Genomic DNA, 25,916 nt, shown 5'->3' with positions numbered 1-25,916 from the left:
GTAACATCAGGTAAACAGTCATGTTACATAAGGTGCAGGCAACATAAGGTAAACACTAGTCATGTTACATAAGGTGGAGGTAACATCAGGTAAACAGTCATGTTGCATAAGGTGCAGGTAACATAAGGTAAACACTAGTCATGTTACATAAGGTGGAGGCAACATAAGGTAAACAGTCATGTTACATAAGGTGCAAGCAACATAAGGTAAACAGTCATGTTACATAAGGTGCAGGTAACATAAGGTAAACAGTCATGTTACATAAGGTGCAGGTAACATAAGGTAAACAGTCATGTTACATAAGGTGCAGGCAACATAAGGTAAACAGTCATGTTACATAAGGTGCAGGTAACAAGGTAAACACTAGTCATGTTACATAAGGTGGAGGTAACATCAGGTAAACAGTCATGTTACATAAGGTGGAGGTAACATCAGGTAAACAGTCATGTTACATAAGGTGCAGGCAACATAAGGTAAACAGTCATGTTACATAAGGTGCAGGTAACAAGGTAAACACTAGTCATGTTACATAAGGTGGAGGTAACGTCAGGTAAACAGTCATGTTACATAAGGTGGAGGTAACATCAGGTAAACAGTCATGTTACATAAGGTGCAGGCAACATAAGGTAAACAGTCATGTTACATAAGGTGCAGGTAACAAGGTAAACAGTCATGTTACATAAGGTGCAGGTAACATCAGGTAAACAGTCATGTTACATAAGGTAAACAGTCATGTTACATAAGGTGCAGGTAACATAAGGTAAACACTAGTCATGTTACATAAGGTGGAGGCAACATGAGGTAAACAGTCATGTTACATAAGGTGCAGGTAACATCAGGTAAACAGTCATGTTACATAAGGTGGAGGTAACATCAGGTAAACAGTCATGTTACATAAGGTGCAGGCAACATAAGGTAAACAGTCATGTTACATAAGGTGCAGGTAACAAGGTAAACACTAGTCATGTTACATAAGGTGGAGGTAATGTCAGGTAAACAGTCATGTTACATAAGGTGGAGGTAACATCAGGTAAACAGTCATGTTACATAAGGTGCAGGCAACATAAGGTAAACAGTCATGTTACATAAGGAGCAGGTAACATAAGGTAAACAGTCATGTTACATAAGGTGCAGGTAACATCAGGTAAACAGTCATGTTACATAAGGTGCAGGTAACATAAGGTAAACAGTCATGTTACATAAGGTGCAGGTAACATAAGGTAAACACTAGTCATGTTACATAAGGTGGAGGCAACATAAGGTAAACAGTCATGTTACATAAGGTGCAGGTAACATCAGGTAAACAGTCATGTTACATAAGGTAGAGGTAACATCAGGTAAACAGTCATGTTACATAAGGTGCAGGTAACATAAAGTAAACAGTCATGTTACATAAGGTGCAGGCAACATAAGGTAAACACTAGTCATGTTACATAAGGTGGAGGTAACATCAGGTAAACAGTCATGTTACATAAGGTGCAGGCAACATAAGGTAAACACTAGTCATGTTACATAAGGTGGAGGTAACAAGGTAAACACTAGTCATGTTACATAAGGTGGAGGTAACATCAGGTAAACAGTCATTTTACATAAGGTGCAGGCAACATAAGGTAAACAGTCATGTTACATAAGGTGCAGGTAACATCAGGTAAACAGTCATGTTACATAAGGTGCAGGTAACATAAGGTAAACAGTCATGTTACATAAGGTGCAGGTAACATAAGGTAAACACTAGTCATGTTACATAAGGTGGAGGCAACATAAGGTAAACAGTCATGTTACATAAGGTGCAGGTAACATCAGGTAAACAGTCATGTTACATAAGGTAGAGGTAACATCAGGTAAACAGTCATGTTACATAAGGTGCAGGTAACATAAGGTAAACAGTCATGTTACATAAGGTGCAGGCAACATAAATAAATAAATAATGATAAATGGGTTGTACTTGTATAGCGCTTTTCTACCTTCAAGGTACTCAAAGCGCTTTGACACTACTTCCACATTTACCCATTCACACACACATTCACACACTGATGGAGGGAGCTGCCATGCAAGGCGCTAACCAGCACCCATCAGGAGCAAGGGTGAAGTGTCTTGCTCAGGACACAACGGACATGACGAGGTTGGTACTAGGTGGGGATTGAACCAGGGACCCTCGGGTCGCGCACGGCCACTCTTCCACTGCGCCACGCCGTCCCTATATATACATAAGGTAAACACTAGTCATGTTACATAAGGTGGAGGTAACATCAGGTAAACAGTCATGTTACATAAGGTGCAGGCAACAGAAGGTAAACACTAGTCATGTTACATAAGGTGGAGGTAACATAAGGTAAACACTAGCCATGTTACATAAGGTGGAGGTAACATCAGGTAAACAGTCATTTTACATAAGGTGCAGGCAACATAAAGTAAACAGTCATGTTACATAAGGTGCAGGTAACAAGGTAAACACTAGTCATGTTACATAAGGTGGAGGTAACATCAGTTAAACAGTCATGTTACATAAGGTGCAGGTAACATAAGGTAAACAGTCATGTCACATAAGGTGCAGGTAACATCAGGTAAACAGTCATGTAACATAAGGTAAACAGTCATGTTACATAAGGTGCAGGTGACATAAGGTAAACACTAGTCATGTTACATAAGGTGGAGGTAACAAAAGATAAACAGTCATATTACATAAGGTGCAGGTAACATAAGGTAAACAGTCATGTTACATAAGATGCAGGTAACATAAGGTAAACACTAGTCATGTTACTTAAGGTGCAGGTAACATAAGGTAAACAGTCATGTTACATAAGGTGCAGGTAACATAAGGTAAACAGTCATGTTACATAAGGTGCAGGCAACATAAGGTAAACAGTCATGTTACATAAGGTGCAGGTAACAAGGTAAACACTAGTCATGTTACATAAGGTGGAGGTAACATCAGGTAAACAGTCATGTTACATAAGGTGCAGGCAACATAAGGTAAACACTAGTCATGTTACATAAGGTGGAGGTAACATCAGGTAAACAAAACAAATAAAAGAATATATTCATGCGTCTGGAAATGAGTAAATGTGGGAATACAATTGTAGAAATCAGTATAGGTTGAAATAAATGTAGAAATCAATAAATGTGGCTATGAGTACACGTAGAAATACATTTCGTATGTATTTATTCACATACTTCTTATATATAGGTGGAAATAAATGTAGAAATCGATAAATGTGGCAATAAATACACGTAGAAATACATTTCGTATGTATTTATTCACATATACTTCTTATTCCAGTATTTGTTTACGCAATGTATCCAAACTTTGGTCACGTGTCCTGTCTAAAGGTCGCGGGTTGGTCAGCAGACGGTGACGTGAAAGTGGGCGGGGCCAAAGGGCTTTTAAAGCCAGTCGCGACATTGTTTGGCAGTTTGCTAGTTTTGGTTGACGAGCGAGCGTCAAAGTGTTCGTCATGCTCCGCGCACTGACTTCCACCATCATTCCACGCGGGGGAGCCGTGTCGTGGCGCCGCTACTCGGCCGCCATCCCCGCTCCCAACACCCAGCCAGAAGTGCACTTTAACAAGGTAAGTGAGTTGGAGCACACGTGCTGTACTTTGGACAGCCAGGTAACCTAGCAACGCTTTTACGACAGCCCCTGTTGCTTTGTGTCTCAAGTCATTGTTTCATGCTTGTTTATTTTAACTAAGCTTGTGTCACAAGTCATTGTTTCATGCTTTTTATGTTAACTAAGCTTGTGTCACAAGTCATTGTTTCATGCTTGTTTATGTTGACTAAGCTTGTGTCACAAGTCGTTGTTTCATGCTTGTTTATGTTATCTAAGCTTGGGTCAGCGCGCACATTAAATCCGCCTTCTTCTGGGTTCATATTTCAGCTATTCTCGGCCATAAATGTGTATAATTACATAATGTTGTAGCGCCTCGCAGTGGACAATGAAGGGTACTGCAGCGTAGTAATTGCGATTTAACAGTATATCTTTATTTGCAAGTACACATTTATATTGTTTTATTGTAACAACAGTGTGAATATAATACTGTTATATTGTAACAGTGTTTAACACTTAATTAGTATGTGTCCTGTGATTGGCACCAACACTTAGTATGTGTCCTGTGATTGGCACCAACACTTTCTTAGTATGTGTCCTGTGATTGGCACCAACACTTTCTTAGTATGTGTCCTGTGATTAGCACCAACACTTTCTTAGTATGTGTCCTGTGATTGGCACCAACACTTTCTTAGTATGTATCCTGTGATTGGCACCAACACTTACTTAGTATGTGTCCTGTGATTGGCACCAACACTTTCTTAGTATGTGTCCTGTGATTGGCACCAACACTTTCTTAGTATGTGTCCTGTGATTGGCACCAACACTTTCTTAGTATGTGTCCTGTGATTGGCACCAACACTTACTTAGTATGTGTCCTGTGATTAGCACCAACACTTACTTAGTATGTGTCCTGTGATTGGCACCAACACTTTCTTAGTATGTGTCCTGTGATTGGCACCAACACTTTCTTAGTATGTGTCCTGTGATTGGCACCAACAGTTTCTTAGTATGTGTCCTGTGATTGGCACCAACACTTACTTAGTATGTGTCCTGTGATTGGCACCAACACTTTCTTGGTATGTGTCCTGTGATTGGCACCAACACTTACTTAGTATGTGTCCTGTGATTGGCACCAACACTTTCTTAGTATGTGTCCTGTGATTAGCACCAACACTTTCTTAGTATGTGTCCTGTGATTGGCACCAACACTTTCTTAGTATGTGTCCTGTGATTGGCACCAACACTTTCTTAGTATGTGTCCTGTGATTGGCACCAACACTTTCTTAGTATGTGTCCTGTGATTGGCACCAACACTTTCTTAGTATGTGTCCTTTGATTGGCAGCAATGAATTAAGTTTTGCTTTGTGTTGCAGCTGTTCATCAACAACCGATGGCAAGATGCAGAAAGTGGAAAAAGTTTCCCAACAATCAACCCAGCGACGGGGGAGATCATCTGCCATGTGGCTGAGGCCAGTGAGGTAAACAAACTCGACATTTGTGTGGGCTTTTTGTTAGCAGAGAGTGTGTCTCGACTGTCGCAGAGAGCGTGTCCCGACTGTCGCAGAGAGCGTGTCCCGACTGTCGCAGAGAGCGTGTCCCGACTGTCGCAGAGAGCGTGTCCCGACTGTCGCAGAGAGCGTGTCCCGACTGTCGCAGAGAGCGTGTCCCGACTGTCGCAGAGAGCGTGTCCCGACTGTCGCAGAGAGCGTGTCCCGACTGTCGCAGAGAGCGTGTCCCGACTGTCGCAGAGAGCGTGTCCCGACTGTCGCAGAGAGCGTGTCCCGACTGTCGCAGAGAGCGTGTCCCGACTGTCGCAGAGAGCGTGTCCCGACTGTCGCAGAGAGCGTGTCCCGACTGTCGCAGAGACTGTGTCCCGACTGTCGCAGAGACTGTGTCCCGACTGTCGCAGAGACTGTGTCCCGACTGTCGCAGAGACTGTGTCCCGACTGTCGCAGAGACTGTGTCCCGACTGTCGCAGAGACTGTGTCCCGACTGTCGCAGAGACTGTGTCCCGACTGTCGCAGAGAGCGTGTCGCGACTGTCGCAGAGAGCGTGTCGCAGAGAGCGTGTCGCGACTGTCGCAGAGAGCGTGTCCCGACTGTCGCAGAGAGCGTGTCGCAGAGAGCGTGTCGCAGAGAGCGTGTCGCAGAGAGCGTGTCGCGACTGTCGCAGAGAGCGTGTCGCGACTGTCGCAGAGAGCGTGTCCCGACTGTCGCAGAGAGCGTGTCCCGACTGTCGCAGAGACTGTGTCCCGACTGTCGCAGAGACTGTGTCCCGACTGTCGCAGAGACTGTGTCCCGACTGTCGCAGAGACTGTGTCCCGACTGTCGCAGAGACTGTGTCCCGACTGTCGCAGAGACTGTGTCCCGACTGTCGCAGAGACTGTGTCCCGACTGTCGCAGAGACTGTGTCCCGACTGTCGCAGAGAGCGTGTCGCGACTGTCGCAGAGAGCGTGTCGCAGAGAGCGTGTCGCGACTGTCGCAGAGAGCGTGTCCCGACTGTCGCAGAGAGCGTGTCGCGACTGTCGCAGAGAGCGTGTCGCAGAGAGCGTGTCGCAGAGAGCGTGTCGCGACTGTCGCAGAGAGCGTGTCGCGACTGTCGCAGAGAGCGTGTCGCGACTGTCGCAGAGAGCGTGTCCCGACTGTCGCAGAGAGCGTGTCGCGACTGTCGCAGAGACTGTGTCGCGACTGTCGCAGAGACTGTGTCGCGACTGTCGCAGAGACTGTGTCGCGACTGTCGCAGAGACTGTGTCCCGACTGTCGCAGAGAGTGTGTCCCGACTGTCGCAGAGACTGTGTCCCGACTGTCGCAGAGACTGTGTCCCGACTGTCGCAGAGACTGTGTCCCGACTGTCGCAGAGACTGTGTCCCGACTGTCGCAGAGAGTGTGTCCCGACTGTCGCAGAGAGTGTGTCCCGACTGTCGCAGAGAGTGTGTCCCGACTGTCGCAGAGAGTGTGTCCCGACTGTCGCAGAGACTGTGTCCCGACTGTCGCAGAGACTGTGTCCCGACTGTCGCAGAGAGTGTGTCCCGACTGTCGCAGAGAGTGTGTCCCGACTGTCGCAGAGAGTGTGTCCCGACTGTCGCAGAGAGTGTGTCCCGACTGTCGCAGAGAGTGTGTCCCGACTGTCGCAGAGAGTGTGTCCCGACTGTCGCAGAGAGTGTGTCCCGACTGTCGCAGAGAGTGTGTCCCGACTGTCGCAGAGACTGTGTCCCGACTGTCGCAGAGAGTGTGTCCCGACTGTCGCAGAGAGTGTGTCCCGACTGTCGCAGAGAGTGTGTCCCGACTGTCGCAGAGACTGTGTCCCGACTGTCGCAGAGACTGTGTCCCGACTGTCGCAGAGACTGTGTCCCGACTGTCGCAGAGAGCGTGTCCCGACTGTCGCAGAGAGCGTGTCGCGACTGTCGCAGAGAGCGTGTCGCGACTGTCGCAGAGAGCGTGTCGCGACTGTCGCAGAGAGCGTGTCGCGACTGTCGCAGAGAGCGTGTCGCGACTGTCTCAGAGAGCGTGTCGCGACTGTCTCAGAGAGCGTGTCGCGACTGTCGCAGAGAGCGTGTCGCGACTGTCGCAGAGAGCGTGTCGCGACTGTCGCAGAGAGCGTGTCGCGACTGTCGCAGAGAGCGTGTCGCGACTGTCGCAGAGAGCGTGTCGCGACTGTCGCAGAGAGCGTGTCGCGACTGTCGCAGAGAGCGTGTCGCGACTGTCGCAGAGAGCGTGTCGCGACTGTCGCAGAGAGCGTGTCGCAGAGAGCGTGTCGCGACTGTCGCAGAGAGCGTGTCGCGACTGTCGCAGAGAGCGTGTCGCGACTGTCGCAGAGAGCGTGTCGCGACTGTCGCAGAGAGCGTGTCGCGACTGTCGCAGAGAGCGTGTCGCGACTGTCTCAGAGAGCGTGTCGCGACTGTCTCAGAGAGCGTGTCGCGACTGTCGCAGAGAGCGTGTCGCGACTGTCGCAGAGAGCGTGTCGCGACTGTCGCAGAGAGCGTGTCGCGACTGTCGCAGAGAGCGTGTCGCGACTGTCGCAGAGAGCGTGTCGCGACTGTCGCAGAGAGCGTGTCGCGACTGTCGCAGAGAGCGTGTCGCGACTGTCGCAGAGAGCGTGTCGCAGAGAGCGTGTCGCGACTGTCGCAGAGAGCGTGTCGCGACTGTCGCACACTCTTTAGACTCTAGTCCTCCGACATCCCACCACAGATCTAGACCCTAGTTCTCCTACCTCCAATGGTTCTGTCCCACCACAGATCTAGACTCTAGTCCTCCAAAGTCCTTACCACTAGTTTATCACTATTTGCTATTATTATTACAATGATACAAGCAGTAAATGAAATGAGCACTAGTTTATAACTATTAATACAACTAATGTCATGATGATGATGTACCTTCCATGTTGCCAGCTTGTAATACAACTAATGTCATGATGATGATGTACCTTCCATGTTGCCAGCTTGTAATACAAATAATGTCATGATGATGATGTACCTTCCATGTTGCCAGGTTGATGTTGACAAGGCAGTGAAGGCAGCACGGGATGCCTTCCGGCTGGGGTCGCCATGGAGACGAATGGATGCCTCCCATCGCGGCCTTCTTCTCAGCCGCTTGGCAGATGCCATCGAGAAGGATGCTGCCTACCTGGCGGTCAGTTCCTTTCATCATGCTAGTTCATGTTTATAATGAAGCTTTTCACTCGCTAGTTCATGTTTATAATGAAGCTTTTCACTCGCTAGTTCATGTTTATAATGAAGCTTTTCACTCGCTAGTTCATGTTTATAATGAAGCTTTTCACTCGCTAGTTCATGGTCATGACTGACTCAGTTGTCAGAAACTATTCAACATGTTTCATTGACTCAGTTGTCAGATACTATTCAACATGTTTCATTGACTCAGTTGTCAGATACTATTTAACGTGTTTCATTGACTCAGTTGTCAGAAACTATTCAACATGTTTCATTGACTCAGTTGTCAGAAACTATTCAACATGTTTCATTGACTCAGTTGTCAGAAACTATTCAACGTGTTTCATTGACTCAGTTGTCAGATACTATTCAACGTGTTTCATTGACTCAGTTGTCAGAAACTATTCAACATGTTTCATTGACTCAGTTGTCAGATACTATTCAACATGTTTCATTGACTCAGTTGTCAGATACTATTCAACATGTTTCATTGACTCAGTTGTCAGATACTATTCAACGTGTTTCATTGACTCAGTTGTCAGAAACTATTCAACGTGTTTCATTGACTCAGTTGTCAGATACTATTCAACATGTTTCATTGACTCAGTTGTCAGAAACTATTCAACATGTTTCATTGACTCAGTTGTCAGATACTATTCAACATGTTTCATTGACTCAGTTGTCAGAAACTATTCAACGTGTTTCATTGACTCCGTTGTCGGTAGAAAATGGATGGATGGTGGCGAATGTTGGAGAGTGTCTTTGGCTCTATGGTGTGTTTGAAGCCAGGCCACATGTGTCCGTAGGAGCTGGAGACCCTGGACAACGGCAAGCCCTACGCCGTCTCTTACACCGTGGATGTGCCCAACGTGGTGAAATGTCTCAGGTAACAGGATTGGAAATGGTGGTAAGGCAGTAACCCAGACAAATGTACTTTGGTCCAGGTACTACGCAGGCTGGGCTGACAAGTGGGAAGGAAAGACCATCCCCATTGACGGAGATTACTTCTGCTACACCAGACATGAACCTGTTGGAGTGTGTGGACAGATCATACCGGTAAGTGTGCGTTCACCGCCTCCACCCACAGGGACAAAGCTCCATTAATTCCAACATAACATGTGAGAAATGACTTGGAGGGATCAGCCGCTAGATTCAGGACTTGTGGTCGGGCCTGGCGGGGCGTGGAACTCCGTTCTGGGCCCTCAAAAACAGCCCCGTTCTAATGTGTGTCACGCTTTGAAAAAGGAATGTCGTATAAAAGAATAGTTTGGTGTAACAATGATTTACTTGGACCTATCCTTTCACTGCTGCTTTGTCAAACACACCATCAGCAGCTTCTCATGTTCAGTTTCAGTGCATCATTTCGACAGGCCTGCAAATAGTGATCAATCACCATGAATCCATTTGAAATCTCTGATCAAAATGGAACCAACAGCCCAAAAAAGAATGAAAGTTTGACATGCAAAAGAATCCTTTCAGCGGTCCATCAAATATTCATGCATCATCCACTTGTCAGGATCTGAAGCAATTTTGTCATTTTTATGTTGATTTAAAAATCCTTTAGCTGACAAGCACTTTTTTCTGGAATTTCCTCCATGATTCACTCATTATGTGAGACAAGAACACCTTATTTCTTTGTGCATTCTAAATCATAAAGAAACGCTAGCAAAAGTCAGCTAACGATGAAGCTATTAAAAGTCGCTCTATTCTGCCTGTAAAGCGCTCTAAAAACATCCAAACGCCGCCATAAAGGTTTTATATACACGCTGTAAGTATGTATGTAGTATCTAGTAACATTCATAATAACATATAATAGTTACATATTTGATCATTTTAAGTATTAATTTCACAGATCATCACAACGCTCACTTTCCCTTCAACAACAACAAGACTACTAATCAAGCAGACTTGATGAAACAACAAAGACTACTTTGATACAAATGATGATTCAGAAACTTCTATTTTTGAGCCTGAATATAAGGAAGATGATCCACAAGTGTTCGAAGCTAAACCGATGCAGCTTTAGTCAAAGACTGAGCGTCATGTAGCAAACAATCACTTACTGTACAATGACGAAGGGTTAAAAAAAGTGTCTTTTTGTGTCTTTCTGCCCATCTCCGGGTCCAAGTTGGTTGTCAAAGTTGACCAACTTGTCAGATTATGTCTACAACCTTCTACTATCCAGGGGAGAGGCATGATTTATCATCTAGAATTCATTTTCACCAACTCAGAGGCCATGCAGCAGCTCAATATAGCAGCATAAGCTAGTTAGCTCTCTGTGATCACAGCATCACTAAAAGTAGTTCTTCTGTGTTAGCACTTATAATAATAATAATAATAATATCACTAATACTTGTTAATATTCAGCTCACCACATGTAAATGAAGTATTATTATTTAGAGGACTTTAATAGTGTACTTCTATTAGCTGCATTGTTAGCCACCTCTTACTTGCTGTATTGTACTATTTAGAATGCATTACACAACAACACATGTTGTCTTACATAAGCATTGTGAATGATAGACAACATTCTAAAAAGTGCACTTTCCCTTTAAGTCATTTTAACAAAACATTTGTGCTGATGATCCATGTTTGTTGTGCAATGTTCAAAATATTCACCATTCTTGTTAGGACATGAATCATGTATTCACCATTCTTGTTAGGACATGAATCAAGTATTCACCATTCTTGTTAGCACATGAATCAAGTATTCACCATTCTTGTTAGCACATGAATCAAGTATTCACCATTCTTGTTAGCACATGAATCAAGTATTCACCATTCTTGTTAGGATGTGAATCATGTATTCACCATTCTTGTTAGGACATGAATCAAGTATTCACCATTCTTGTTAGGACATGAATCACGTATTCACCATTCTTGTTAGCACAAGAATCACATATTCACCATTCTTGTTAGGACATGAATCAAGTATTCACCATTCTTGTTAGGACATGAATCATGTATTCACCATTCTTGTTAGGACATGAATCATGTATTCACCATTCTTGTTAGGACATGAATCAAGTATTCACCATTCTTGTTAGGACATGAATCATGTATTCACCATTCTTGTTAGGACATGAATCAAGTATTCACCATTCTTGTTAGGACGTGAATCATGTATTCACCATTCTTGTTAGGACATGAATCACGTATTCACCATTCTTGTTAGCACAAGAATCACGTATTCACCATTCTTGTTAGGACATGAATCAAGTATTCACCATTCTTGTTAGGACATGAATCATGTATTCACCATTCTTGTTAGGACATGAATCAAGTATTCACCATTCTTGTTAGGACATGAATCACATATTCACCATTCTTGTTAGGACATGAATCAAGTATTCACCATTCTTGTTAGGACGTGAATCATGTATTCACCATTCTTGTTAGGACATGAATCACGTATTCACCATTCTTGTTAGCACAAGAATCACGTATTCACCATTCTTGTTAGGACATGAATCAAGTATTCACCATTCTTGTTAGGACATGAATCATGTATTCACCATTCTTGTTAGGACATGAATCAAGTATTCACCATTCTTGTTAGGACATGAATCACGTATTCACCATTCTTATTAGGACATGAATCATGTATTCACCATTCTTGTTAGGACATGAATCAAGTATTCACCATTCTTGTTAGGACATGAATCACCTATTCACCATTCTTGTTAGCACAAGAATCACATATTCACCATTCTTGTTAGGACATGAATCAAGTATTCACCATTCTTGTTAGGACATGAATCATGTATTCACCATTCTTGTTAGGACATGAATCAAGTATTCACCATTCTTGTTAGGACATGAATCAAGTATTCACCATTCTTGTTAGGACGTGAATCAAGTATTCACCATTCTTGTTAGGACATGAATCGTGTATTCACCATTCTTGTTAGGACATGAATCATGTATTCACCATTCTTGTTAGGACATGAATCATGTATTCACCATTCAACCATGTATTCACCATTCTTGTTAGGACATGAATCATGTAGTCACCATTCTTGTGTGTCTGCAGTGGAACTTCCCCCTCTTGATGCAGGCATGGAAACTTGGTCCTGCTCTTGCAACAGGCAACACTGTGGTGATGAAAGTGGCTGAGCAGACGCCTCTCACTGCCCTCTATGTGGCACACCTCATCCAGCAGGTACATCATCATGACTACCATTGTACATCCTCATGACTACCATTGTACATCCTCATGACTACCATTGCACATCCTCATGACTACCATTGTACATCCTCATGACTACCATTGTACATCCTCATGACTACCATTGTACATCCTCATGACTACCATTGCACATTCTCATGACTACCATTGTACATCCTCATGACTACCATTGTACATCCTCATGACTACCATTGTACATCGTCATGACTTGGCACGGACTACCATTGTACATCCTTATGACTTGGCACGGACTACCATTGTACATCCTTATGACTTGGCACGGACTACCATTGTACATCCTTATGACTTGGCACGGACTACCATTGTACATCCTTATGACTTGGCACGGACTACCATTGTACATCCTTATGACTTGGCACGGACTACCATTGTACATCATCATGACTTGGCACAGACTACCATTGTACATCGTTATGACTACTATTGTACATCATCATGACTTGGCACAGACTACCATTGTACATCGTTATGACTTTGCACGGACAACCATTGTACATCGTCATGACTTGGCATGGACTACCATTGTACATCATCATGACTTGGCACAGACTACCATTGTACATCCTTATGACTTGGCACAGACTACCATTGTACATCATCATGACTTTGCACAGACTACCATTGTACATCCTTATGACTTGGCACAGACTACCATTGTACATTGTTATGACTACTATTGTACATTATCATGACTTGGCACAGACTACCATTGTACATCGTCATGACTTGGCATGGACTACCATTGTACATTGTCATGACTTGGTACGGACTACCATTGTACATCGTCATGACTTGGCACGAACTACCATTGTACATTGTCATGACTTGGCACAGACTACCATTGTATATCATCATGACTTGGCACGAACTACCGTTGTACATTGTCATGACTTGGCACGGACTACCATTGTACATTGTCATGACTTGGCACGGACTACCATTGTACATTGTCATGACTTGGCACGGACTACCATTGTACATTGTCATGACTTGGCACGGAATACCATTGTACATCGTCATGACTTGGCACGGAATACCATTGTACATTGTCATGACTTGGCACGGACTACCATTGTACATTGTCATGACTTGGCACGGACTACCATTGTACATCATCATGACTTGGCACGGACTGCCATTGTACATCGTCATGACTTGGCACGGACTACCATTGTACATTGTCATGACTTGGCACAGACTACTATTGTACATCATCATGACTTGGCACAGACTACCATTGTACATTGTCATGACTTGGCACGGACTACCATCTCCTGGTGAAGGTGGGCTTCCCTGAAGGTGTGGTCAACGTGTTGTTGTTGTCTCCTGGTGAAAGTGGGCTTCCCTGAAGGTGTGGTCAACGTGTTGTTGTTGTCTCCTGGTGAAAGTGGGCTTCCCTGAAGGTGTGGTCAACGTGTTGTTGTTGTCTCCTGGTGAAGGTGGGCTTCCCTGAAGGTGTGGTCAACGTGTTGCCAGGCATGGGCCCCACAGCTGGAGCTGCCATTGCCAGACACATGGATGTGGACAAGGTGGCCTTCACAGGCTCCACTGAGGTAGGAACACTCTTTGTTTACTACCTCACTTGCTTGTGTGTGTGTGTGTGTGTGTGTGTGTGTGTGTGTGTGTGTGTGTGTGTGTGTGTGTGTGTGTGTGTGTGTGTGTGTGTGTGTGTGTGTGTGTGTGTGTGTGTGTGTGTGTGTGTGTGTGTGTGTGTGTGTGTGTGTGTGTGTGTGTGTGTGTGTGTGTGTGTTAATGCTGTTGTGTGTCCACCAGGTGGGTCATCTCATCCAGCAGGCGTCAGGTGACAGCAACTTGAAGAAGGTCACTCTGGAGCTGGGAGGGAAGTCTCCCAACATCATCCTATCTGATGCCAACTGTACGCTGACACTACACTTGGAAGTACACAACACTACACTTGGAAGTAGACACTACTACACTTGGAAGTAGACAGTACTACACTTGGAAGTAGACACTACTACACTTGGAAGTAGACACTACTACACTTGGAAGTACACACTACACTTGGAAGTAGACACTACTACACTTGGAAGTAGACACTACTACACTGGGAAGTAGACACTACTACACTTGGAAGTACACACTACACTTGGAAGTAGACACTACTACACTTGGAAGTAGACACTACTACACTTGGAAGTACACATTACTACACTTGGAAGTACACATTACTACACTTGGAAGTACACACTACTACACTTGGAAGTACACACTACTACACTTGGATGTAGACACTACTACACTTGGATGTAGACACTACTACACTTGGAAGTAGACACTGCTACACTTGGAAGTACACACTGCTACACTTGGAAGTAGACACTACTACACTTGGAAGTAGACACTACTACACTTGGAAGTAGACACTACTACACTTGGATGTAGACACTACTACACTTGGATGTAGACACTACTACACTTGGAAGTAGACACTACTACACTTGGAAGTAGACACTACTACACTTGGAAGTAGACACTACTACACTTGGATGTAGACACTACTACACTTGGATGTAGACACTACTACACTTGGAAGTAGACACTACTACACTTGGAAGTAGACACTACTACACTTGGAAGTAGACACTACTACACTTGGAAGTAGACACTACTACACTTGGGAGTAGACACTACTACACTTGGAAGTAGACACTACTACACTTGGAAGTAGACACTACTACACTTGGAAGTAGACACTACTACACTTGGAAGTACACATTACTACACTTGGAAGTACACATTACTACACTTGGAAGTACACACTACACTTGGAAGTACACACTACTACACTTGGAAGTAGACACTACTACACTTGGAAGTAGACACTACTACACTTGGAAGTAGACACTACTACACTTGGAAGTAGACACTACTACACTTGGAAGTAGACACTACTACACTTGGAAGTAGACACTACTACACTTGGAAGTACACATTACTACACTTGGAAGTACACATTACTACACTTGGAAGTACCGTACACATTACTACACTTGGAAGTACGCACTACTACACTTGGATGTAGACACTACTACACTTGGATGTAGACACTACTACACTTGGAAGTAGACACTACTACACTTGGATGTAGACACTACTACACTTGGAAGTAGACACTACTACACTTGGAAGTAGACACTACTACACTTGGAAGTAGACACTAGTACACTTGGGAGTAGACACTACTACACTTGGAAGTAGACACTACTACACTTGGAAGTAGACACTACTACACTTGGGAGTAGACACTACACTTGGAAGTACACACTACTACACTATACACTAGTATTAGTGTGTACAATGTTAGTAGTATTAGTGTGTACAATGTTAGTTGTGTGTGTGTGTGTGTGTGTGTGTGTGTGTGTGTGTGTGTGTGTGTGTGTGTATGTATGTATGTACAATGTGAGTAGTATTAGTGTGTACAATGTGAGTAGTATGTGTGTGTACAATGTGAGTAGTATTAGTGTGTACAATGTTAGTAGTTTGTGTGAGTACAATGTTAGTTGTGTGTGTGTGTGTGTGTGTGTGTGTGTGTGTGTGTGTGTGTGTGTGTGTGTGTATGTATGTACAATGTGAGTAGTATTAGTGTGTACAATGTGAGTAGTATTAGTGTGTACAACGTGAGTAGTATTAGTGTGTGTACACTGTTAGTAGTAATAGTGTGTACAATGTTAGTAGTATTAGTGTGTACAATGTGAGTAGTATGTGTGTGTACAATGTTAGTAGTAATAGTGTGTACAATGTTAGTAGTATGTGTGTGTACAATGTGAGTAGTATATATGTGTGTGTGTGTGTGTGTGTGTGTGTGTGTGTGTGTGTGTGTGTGTGTGTGTGTGTGTGTGTGTGTGTGTGTGTGTGTGTGTGTGTGTGTGTGTGTGTGTGTGTGTGTGTGTGTGTGTGTGTGTGTGTGTGTGTGTGTGTGTGTGTGTACAATGTTAGTAGTATTTGTGTTTGTGTTGTGCAGTGGAGGATGCGGTGGAACAGTCGCACTTTGCACTCTTCTTCAACCAAGGCCAGTGTTGTTGTGCAGGATCTCGCACCTTCGTGCATGCAGACATCTACCAGGACTTTGTGCAGCGCAGTGCTGAGCGCGCACGCTCTCGTGTGGTCGGTAACCCCTTTGACCTAACCACTGAGCAGGGACCCCAGGTAACTACTACTACTACTTATTATATACCTACAACACTAGTTATACTACATATCATGTACTTACAACAATACTTATACTACATATCATATACTTACAACACTAGTTATACTACACATCATATACATACAACACTAGTTATACTACACATCATATACATATAACACTAGTTATACTACATATCATATACTTACAACACTAGTTCTACTACACATCATATACATACAACACTAGTTATACTACACATCATATACATACAACACTAGTTATACTACACATCATATACATATAACACTAGTTATACTACATATCATATACTTACAACACTAGTTCTACTACACATCATATACATACAACACTAGTTATACTACACATCATATACATACAACACTAGTTATACTACATATCATATACTTACAACACTAGTTATACTACATATCATATACATACAACACTAGTTATACTACATATCATATACTTACAACACTAGTTATACTACATATCATATACTTACAACACTAGTTATACTACACATCTTATACATACAACACTAGTTATACTACATATATACATACAACACTAGTTATACTACACATATACATACAACACTAGTTATACTACATATCATATACTTACAACACTAGTTATACTACATATCATATACTTACAACACTAGTTATACTACACATCATATACATACAACACTAGTTATACTACACATCATATACATACAACACTAGTTATACTACATATCATATACTTACAACACTAGTTATACTACACATCATATACATACAACACTAGTTATACTACACATCATATACATACAACACTAGTTATACTACACATCATATACATACAACACTAGTTATACTACACATCATATACTTACAACACTAGTTATACTACACATCATATACTTACAACACTAGTTATACTACATATCATATACTTACAACACTAGTTATACTACACATCATATACTTACAACACTAGTTATACTACACATCATATACATACAACACTAGTTATACTACACATCATATACATACAACACTAGTTATACTACATATCATATACTTACAACACTAGTTATACTACATATCATATACTTACAACACGCTCACGTGTGGTCAGAAACCCTTTTGACCTCAACCCTGAGCAGGGACCCCAGGTACTTATATTGTAGTAGTACTTATATTGCATATACTATACTCCTATACTACCTACTAGTAGTTTGTAGATGAATACTTTATTATGTATAACTATTTTAGAGAAGTCTGTGTGTACGTGTAGTAGTAATATGATATTTTAGAGAAGTGTGTATGTGTGTGTAGTAGTATGATATTTTAGAGAAGTGTGTATGTGTGTAGTAGTATGATATTTTAGAGAAGTGTGTATGTGTGTAGTAGTATGATATTTTAGAGAAGTGTGTATGTGTAGTAGTAGTATGATATTTTAGAGAAGTGTGTACGTGTAGTAGTAGTATGATATTTTAGAGAAGTGTGTGTGTGTAGTAGTAGTATGATATTTTAGAGAAGTGTGTATGTGTATTAGTAGTAGTATGATATTTTAGAGAAGTCAGTGTGTGTATGTGTAGTAGTAGTAATATATTTTAGAGAAGTCTGTCTGTGTGTGTGTGTGTGTGTGTGTGTGTGTGTGTGTGTGTGTGTGTGTGTGTGTGTGTGTGTGTGTGTGTGTGTGTGTGTGTGTGTGTGTGTAGTAGTATGATATTTTAGAGAAGTGTAGTAGTAGTAATAGTAGTATAATAGTAGTTTTAATTTTCCTGAGGGAACTCTCCTGAAGGAATCAATAAAGTACTATCTATCTAGTAGTATGATATTTTAGAGAAGTCTGTGTGCATGTGCAGGTGGATGAGGAACAGTTCCAGAAGATTCTGGGTTACATCCGAGTTGGGAAGAGTGAAGGAGCCAGGCTGGTGTGTGGAGGAGGCGTGGCTTCTGACAAAGGTTACTTCATCCAACCTACTGTCTTTGGAGACGTGCAGGACAACATGACCATCGCCAGGGAGGAGGTACTCTACACGTACTCTACATGTACTCTACACGTACTCTACACATACTCTACACGTACTCTACACGTACTCTACACGTACTCTACACATACTCTACACGTACTCTACACATATTCTACACATACTCTACACCAGGAAGGAGGTACTCTACACATACTCTACACATATTCTACACATACTCTACACCAGGGAGGAGGTACTCTACACGTAATATACACGTACTCTACACATACTCTACACCAGGGAGGAGGTACTCTACACGTACTATACACGTACTCTACACCAGGGAGGAGGTACTCTACACGTACTATACACGTACTCTACACATACTCTACACCAGGGAGGAGGTACTCTACACGTACTCTACACCAGGGAGGAGGTACTGCACACGTACTCTACACAAACTCTTCAATTAAATAAAAGTCAGTGGTCAATCCCAAGTTCTTTCAGATGACATACTGTATATGTTGAGTAAGAAGGACCATCAAGACAGAATAGGAATATTATCAAGTTTTACTAAAGCTTTAGGAGACCAGCCTTACACTGCAGTAATAGCAGCATCTAGAAGCGGTCTGAAAATCAAACGGGAAGAGACAACTTATTGAGTACCAAAACAGTCCCCACCCTGCCCAGAAAGGAATACAGCTTCTTTGTTGTAATACTGATATGGTAAGAAGGGAGTATGTCATACTCCAACACACATTCCAGACTTGTGGACATAAGATACAAGAACAAAGTGGGAAAATATTAGCTGCTTTAAACATGACTATGAAAAAAGAAAGAACTCTTAAAAATATATACTTTCTCCACAATATATATATATATATATATATATATATATATATATATATGCACATTATTTGATTACGCATATTAAAAAAACCTGGAACTAAGTTTTGAATACACACTGTAAATATCTATGTAATATAGAAACATTCATGATCAAATGTAGTATTTCTACACTTTCCTGGCTGCCTAGCAACAAGACTACTAAACTTAGAGCCTACAAGAACAATGTTCTAGCTTGGCTATTATGCAACTGAAGTGTTGTTGTTTTGGAGGCCTAACAGTAGAATCTTCATTAGCCGCCTCTTGCTAGCAGTTTTTCACTCTCTAGAAAGCTGGGCCATGGCAAGTAAGGATATTTCTTGTCTTGCAGATCTTTGGTCCCGTCATGCAGATCCTCAAGTTCCACACCCTGGAGGAGGTGGTGGAGCGAGCCAATGACTCCAAGTACGGTCTGGCGGCGGCCGTCTTCACCAAGGACTTGGACAAGGCCAACTACGTCTCACATGCCTTGCGTGCTGGCACCGTCTGGTAGGAGGATTCAAACCTTCACCTCAAACAACCCCTGATTGTCACCACGTCTGGCAGGATCAACTGTTACGACGTCTTCGGGGCCCAGGCTCCCTTTGGGGGCTACAAGGCTTCAGGAAACGGCCGAGAGCTGGGAGAGTACGGCCTGGACAACTACACCGAGGTCAAGACGGTGAGTCCATACCATTCATTTCAAGAAAGTGCTCGTCCATACCACTGATTTCAAGAAGGTGCTCGTCCGTACCCTTGATTTCAAGAAGGTGCTCGTCCATACCCTTGATTTCAAGAAGGTGCTCGTCCATACCACTGATTTCAAGCAGGTGGTGGTGGTCCGTACCACTGATTTCAAGAAGGTGCTCTTTCGTACCACTGATTTCAAGCAGGTGGTGGTCCATACCACCGATTTCAAGCAGGTGGTGGTCCATACCACTGATTTCAAGCAGGTGGTGGTCCATACCACTGATTTCAAGCAGGTGGTGGTCCATACCCTTGCTTTCAAGCAGGTGCTCGTCCATACCACTGATTTCAAGAAGGTGCTCGTCCATACCACTGATTTCAAGCAGGTGCTCGTCCATACCCTTGATTTCAAGCAGGTGGTGGTGGTCCATACCACTGATTTCAAGCAGGTGCTCGTCCATACTCTTGATTTCAAGAAGGTGCTCGTCCATACCACTGATTTCAAGTAGGTGGTGGTGGTCCATACCACTGATTTCAAGCAGGTGGTGGTGGTCCATACCACTGATTTCAAGCAGGTGGTGGTGGTCCATACCACTGATTTCAAGCAGGTGGTGGTGGTCCATACCACTGATTTCAAGCAGGTGGTGGTCTTCTTATGGAGTGACTGGTAGTATTTTTCCATCCTTGCACAGCAATCTTATTTCCACTGAATAGTTGGTAAATATTACTTGTAGTGGTATGGCCAACTACCATGCTAGCCTTTCAGTATGGCTGCTGGCAATGCATTGTGGGATACTTTAGCCCTCTGTAGACCAAGTGAGGAGGCTGCAGCCATGCTGGAGAGATGAGCACACGCAACACTTCCACACCATACAGCTCTTCTCTGCCATGGCAATCCTTTTCCTGTGGGTGTGGCTAGCACTTCCCTTTTGATGTTGGTGTACCTGTGGGTGTGGCTAGTACTTCCCTTTTGTTGTTGGTGTACCTGTGGGTGTGGCTAGTGCTTCCCTTTTGTTGTTGGTGTACCTGTGGGTGTGGCTAGTGCTTCCCTTTTGTTGTTGGTGTACCTGTGGGTGTGGCTAGTACTTCCCTTTTGATGTTGGTGTACCTGTGGGTGTGGCTAGTACTTCCCTTTTGATGTTGGTGTACCTGTGGGTGTGGCTAGTACTTCCCTTTTGATGTTGGTGTACCTGTGGGTGTGGCTAGTACTTCCCTTTTGTTGTTGGTGTACCTGTGGGTGTGGCTAGTACTTCCCTTTTGTTGTTGGTGTACCTGTGGGTGTGGCTAGTACTTCCCTTTTGTTGTTGGTGTACCTGTGGGGGTGGCTAGTACTTCCCTTTTGTTGTTGGTGTACCTGTGGGTGTGGCTAGTACTTCCCTTTTGATGTTGGTGTACCTGTGGGTGTGGCTAGTACTTCCCTTTTGATGTTAGTATACCTGTGGGTGTGGCTAGTACTTCCCTTTAGTTGTTGGTGTACCTGTGGGTGTGGCTAGTACTTCCCTTTAGTTGTTGGTGTACCTGTGGGTGTGGCTAGTACTTCCCTTTTGATGTTGGTGTACCTGTGGGTGTGGCTAGTACTTCCCTTTTGTTGTTGGTGTACCTGTGGGTGTGGCTAGTACTTCCCTTTTGTTGTTGGTGTACCTGTGGGTGTGGCTAGTACTTCCCTTTTGTTGTTTGTGTACCTGTGGGTGTGGCTAGTACTTCCCTTTTGCAGACCACTTCTACTCCTTTTTGAAGGAGATGAAAGTTTTCCTTTTGATCTTTGAACTCTTCATGAAGGAACGAGTCAACCTAGACCTGTTTCTCTACTGCAGTATAATAATGTACAATGTACATTAATATTTGGCTGTGTACTGCAGTACAAAAGGAAGTATAATGTACATCAATATTTGGCTGTGTAGTGCAGTACAAGATGAAGTATAATAATGTACAATGTACATCAATATTTGGCTTTGTAGTGCAGTACAAGATGAAGTATAATGTACAATGTACATCAATATTTGGCTGTGTAGTGCAGTACAAGATGAAGTGTAATAATGTAAAATGTACATTAATATTTGGCTGTGTAGTGCAGTACAAGAGGAAGTATAATAATGTACAATGTACATCAATATTTGGCTTTGTAGTGCAGTACAAGATGAAGTATAATGTACAATGTACATCAATATTTGGCTGTGTAGTGCAGTACAAGATGAAGTGTAATAATGTACAATGTACATTAATATTTGGCTGTGTAGTGCAGTACAAGAGGAAGTATAATAATGTACAATGTACATCAATATTTGGCTGTGTACTGCAGTACAAAAAGAAGTCTAATAATGTACAATGTACATCAATATTTGGCTGTGTAGTGCAGTACAAGATGAAGTACAATGTGCATCAATATTTGGCTGTGTAGTGCAGTACAAGATGAAGTATAATAATATACAATGTACATCAATATTTGGCTGTGTAGTGCAGTATAAGATGAAGTATAATGTACAATGTACATCAATATTTGGCTGTGTACTGCAGTACAAAAAAGTATAATAATGTACAATGTACATCAATATTTGGCTGTGTACTGCAGTACAAAAGTATAATAATGTACAATGTACATCAATATTTGGCTGTGTAGTGCAGTACAAGAGGAAGTATACTAATGTACAATATACATCAATATTTGGCTGTGTAGTGCAGTACAAGATGAAGTATATTAATATACAATGTACATCAATATTTGGCTGTGTAGTGCAGTACAAGATGAAGTATATTAATATACAATGTACATCAATATTTGGCTGTGTACTGCAGTACAAAAAAGTATAATGTACAATGTACATCAATATTTGGCTGTGTACTGCAGTACAAAAGTATAATAATGTACAATGTACATTAATATTTGGCTGTGTAGTGCAGTACAAGAGGAAGTATACTAATGTACAATATACATCAATATTTGGCTGTGTAGTGCAGTACAAGATGACGTATAATGTACAATGTACATCAATATTTGGCTGTGTAGTGCAGTACAAGATGAAGTATATTAATATACAATGTACATCAATATTTGGCTGTGTACTGCAGTACAAAAAAGTATAATAATGTACAATGTACATCAATATTTGGCTGTGTACTGCAGTACAAAAGTATAATAATGTACAATGTACATTAATATTTGGCTGTGTAGTGCAGTACAAGAGGAAGTATACTAATGTACAATATACATCAATATTTGGCTGTGTAGTGCAGTACAAGATGACGTATATTAATATACAATGTACATCAATATTTGGCTGTGTAGTGCAGTACAAGATGAAGTATATTAATATACAATGTACATCATTATTTGGCTGTGTAGTGCAGTACAAGATGAAGTATATTAATATACAATGTACATCAATATTTGGCTGTGTAGTGCAGTACAAGATGAAGTATAATAATGTACATCAATATTTGACTGTGTACTGCAGTATAAGATGAAGTATAATAATGTACAATGTACATGTTTGTGTTGCCAGGTGACCATGAAAGTACCTCAGAAGAATTCCTGAGCATGAAGCAGTAAGTAGTAAACTCTTTAAAGTTACTACAGTATTTACAGTATATTAGAGTATTTAGTGTATTTACAGTGTATGTACAGTATATATACACAGTGTATTTACACTGTATATACACTGTATATACACTGTATTTACAGTGTATGTATAGTGAATGTACAGGTAATTACTGTGTATTTACAGTATATTTTACAGTGTAATTACAGTGTATATACAGTATATTTACAGTGTAATTACAGTGTATTTACAGTGTATATACAGTGTATGTACAGTGTATGTACAGCGTATAGACCAGGGGTCACCAACCTTTTTGAAAGCAAGAGCTACTTCTTGGGTAGTGATTAATGCGAAGGGCTACCAGTTTCCATCCATCCATTTCCTACCGCTTATTCCCTTCGGGGTCGCGGAGGGCGCTGGAGCCTATCTCAGCTACAATCGTGCGGAAGGCGGGGTACACCCTGGACAAGTCGCCACCTCATCACAGGGGCTACCAGTTTGATACACACTTAAATAAATTGCCAGAAATAGCCAATTTGCTCAATTGACCTTTAACTCTATGTTATTATTAATAATTAATGATATTTATCTTTGTGGAAACACTGATCATCTTAATGATTTCTCACAATAAATATATATAGAAACAGATAAATATCAATATGCAACACTTTATTTTCTCTAAGTGCACATTTTTCAAATTGAACATTTTCAAATGATGACTTCTAAGACAGTCTTGTGAAATCACAATATCCCATTTGAATCATGAATGACTTTGCAGCATGTTTGTACAAATAATAACTCATGTCAAATACAAAAGTGTGGAAATAAATCATGTCACACTTTGAACTGGACACCAAATCTGTTATCTGTTTCTTTGTCAGTTAGTGAAGGAAAAATATTTTCTTGGATTTTCAAATTCTATTTGAGTTTTGTCTCTCTTAGAATTAAAAATGTCGAGCAAAGTGAGACCAGCTTGCTAGTAAATAAATACCATTTAAAAAAATAGAGGCAGCTCACTGGTAAGTGCTGCTATTTGAGCTATTTTTAGGACAGGCCAGGGGGCGACTCATCTGGTCCTTACGGGCACCACGTTGGTGACCCCTGCTATATACAGTGTATTTACAGTGTATATACAGTGTATTTACAGTGTATATACAGTGTATATACAGTTTATATACAGTGTATTTACAGTGTATATACAGTTTATATACAGTATATTTACAGTGTATTTACAGTGTTTATACTGTATATTTACAGTGTATATACAGTGCAATAATGTGTTGATCAGAAGTTGTATGAAAGTGTTTCATATTTTGTGTTTCTTTCATCTTCAGGTCAAATAAAATTTCCTTCAGCAGATTTTACTCTTTTAAATGATTTTTTACACAAATGTATTCAACTAGTACTTCAACTTGTACTTCAACTAGTACTTCGACTAGTTTAGTCAGCAATCACACATGTGACCTCTAGAGTGGCAGACAAGAGTGTCAACAACAACACATCTTCTTCAAGAAAAGTACAACAGAAAATGTTGACTCATTATGAAAATGTAACACACACACACACACACACACACACATTGGATCACACACACACACACACACATTGGATCACACACACACACACACACACACACATTTTGGATCACACACACACACACACACACACACACACACACACATTTTGGATCACATACACACACACTGGATCTCACACACACACACATTGGATCACACACACATACACACACACACACACACACACACACACACACACGCACACAGAGTTGCCAATGAGATGAATAAAGATGAATGTGAAGGACCATTGTAGCAAAATTATTATCAAAAGTGTATCTCTGTGCGCGTGTGTGTGTGTGTGTGTGTGTGTGTGTGTGTGTGTGTGTGTGTGTGTGTGTGTGTGTGTGTGTGTGTGTGTGTGTGTGTGTGTGTGTGTGTGTGTGTGTGTGTGTGTACTAATTAGTGTGTGTATATCCATCCCAGTGTGTGTATTCATATCCACTCTGTGTGTTTGTTTTCTGCGTCCTTAATCACACCTGACTTGTGTCTGCTCACACCCCGCCCACCTCAAACCCATGTGTGTTACACAACATGTGTGTAAGAGAAGTGCATGTGTGTAACTTTTACACCACCTGTGGCAGTAATGACAACATCACACAAGTACTCAGGTGTAATACACTTTTACACCACCTGTGGCAGTAATGACAACATCACACAAGTACTCAGGTGTAATACACTTTTA

General features: G+C 42.0%; 1 protein-coding gene across 1 annotated transcript; it reads left to right on the top strand.

Moving 5' to 3' along the window:
• The first annotated feature begins 3,397 nt into the window (after window positions 1-3,397).
• On the top strand, window positions 3,398-25,480 carry LOC133605012 (aldehyde dehydrogenase, mitochondrial-like). The gene is made up of 14 exons (XM_061958333.2): window positions 3,398-3,569; window positions 4,924-5,028; window positions 8,039-8,179; window positions 9,024-9,103; window positions 9,162-9,273; window positions 12,251-12,379; window positions 13,867-13,980; window positions 14,201-14,303; window positions 16,410-16,594; window positions 18,463-18,627; window positions 19,787-19,944; window positions 20,002-20,116; window positions 23,622-23,664; window positions 24,992-25,480. The coding sequence occupies exons 1-13, from the start codon at window positions 3,456-3,458 to the stop codon at window positions 23,652-23,654; spliced, it is 1,554 nt and encodes a 517-aa protein (XP_061814317.2). The 5' UTR covers window positions 3,398-3,455; the 3' UTR covers window positions 23,655-23,664; window positions 24,992-25,480.
• The last annotated feature ends 436 nt before the right edge of the window (window positions 25,481-25,916 follow it).

The sequence above is a fragment of the Nerophis lumbriciformis genome, linkage group LG04, assembly GCF_033978685.3.
Source record: "Nerophis lumbriciformis linkage group LG04, RoL_Nlum_v2.1, whole genome shotgun sequence".
Taxonomy (NCBI): domain Eukaryota; kingdom Metazoa; phylum Chordata; class Actinopteri; order Syngnathiformes; family Syngnathidae; genus Nerophis; species Nerophis lumbriciformis.
Note: the sequence above shows the minus strand (reverse complement) of the source record. Positions and strands in the feature narration are given on the sequence as shown.

Excerpts from the sequence above, each read along its gene's own strand:
- LOC133605012 (XM_061958333.2), top strand. The coding sequence starts at position 3,456 with ATGCTCCGCGCACTGACTTCCACCATCATTCCACGCGGGGGAGCCGTG. Across the intron at positions 3,570-4,923 it reads CAGAAGTGCACTTTAACAAG|CTGTTCATCAACAACCGATG; the intron begins GTAAGTGAGTTG and ends TTTGTGTTGCAG. Across the intron at positions 16,595-18,462 it reads CCACTGAGCAGGGACCCCAG|GTGGATGAGGAACAGTTCCA; the intron begins GTAACTACTACT and ends GTGCATGTGCAG.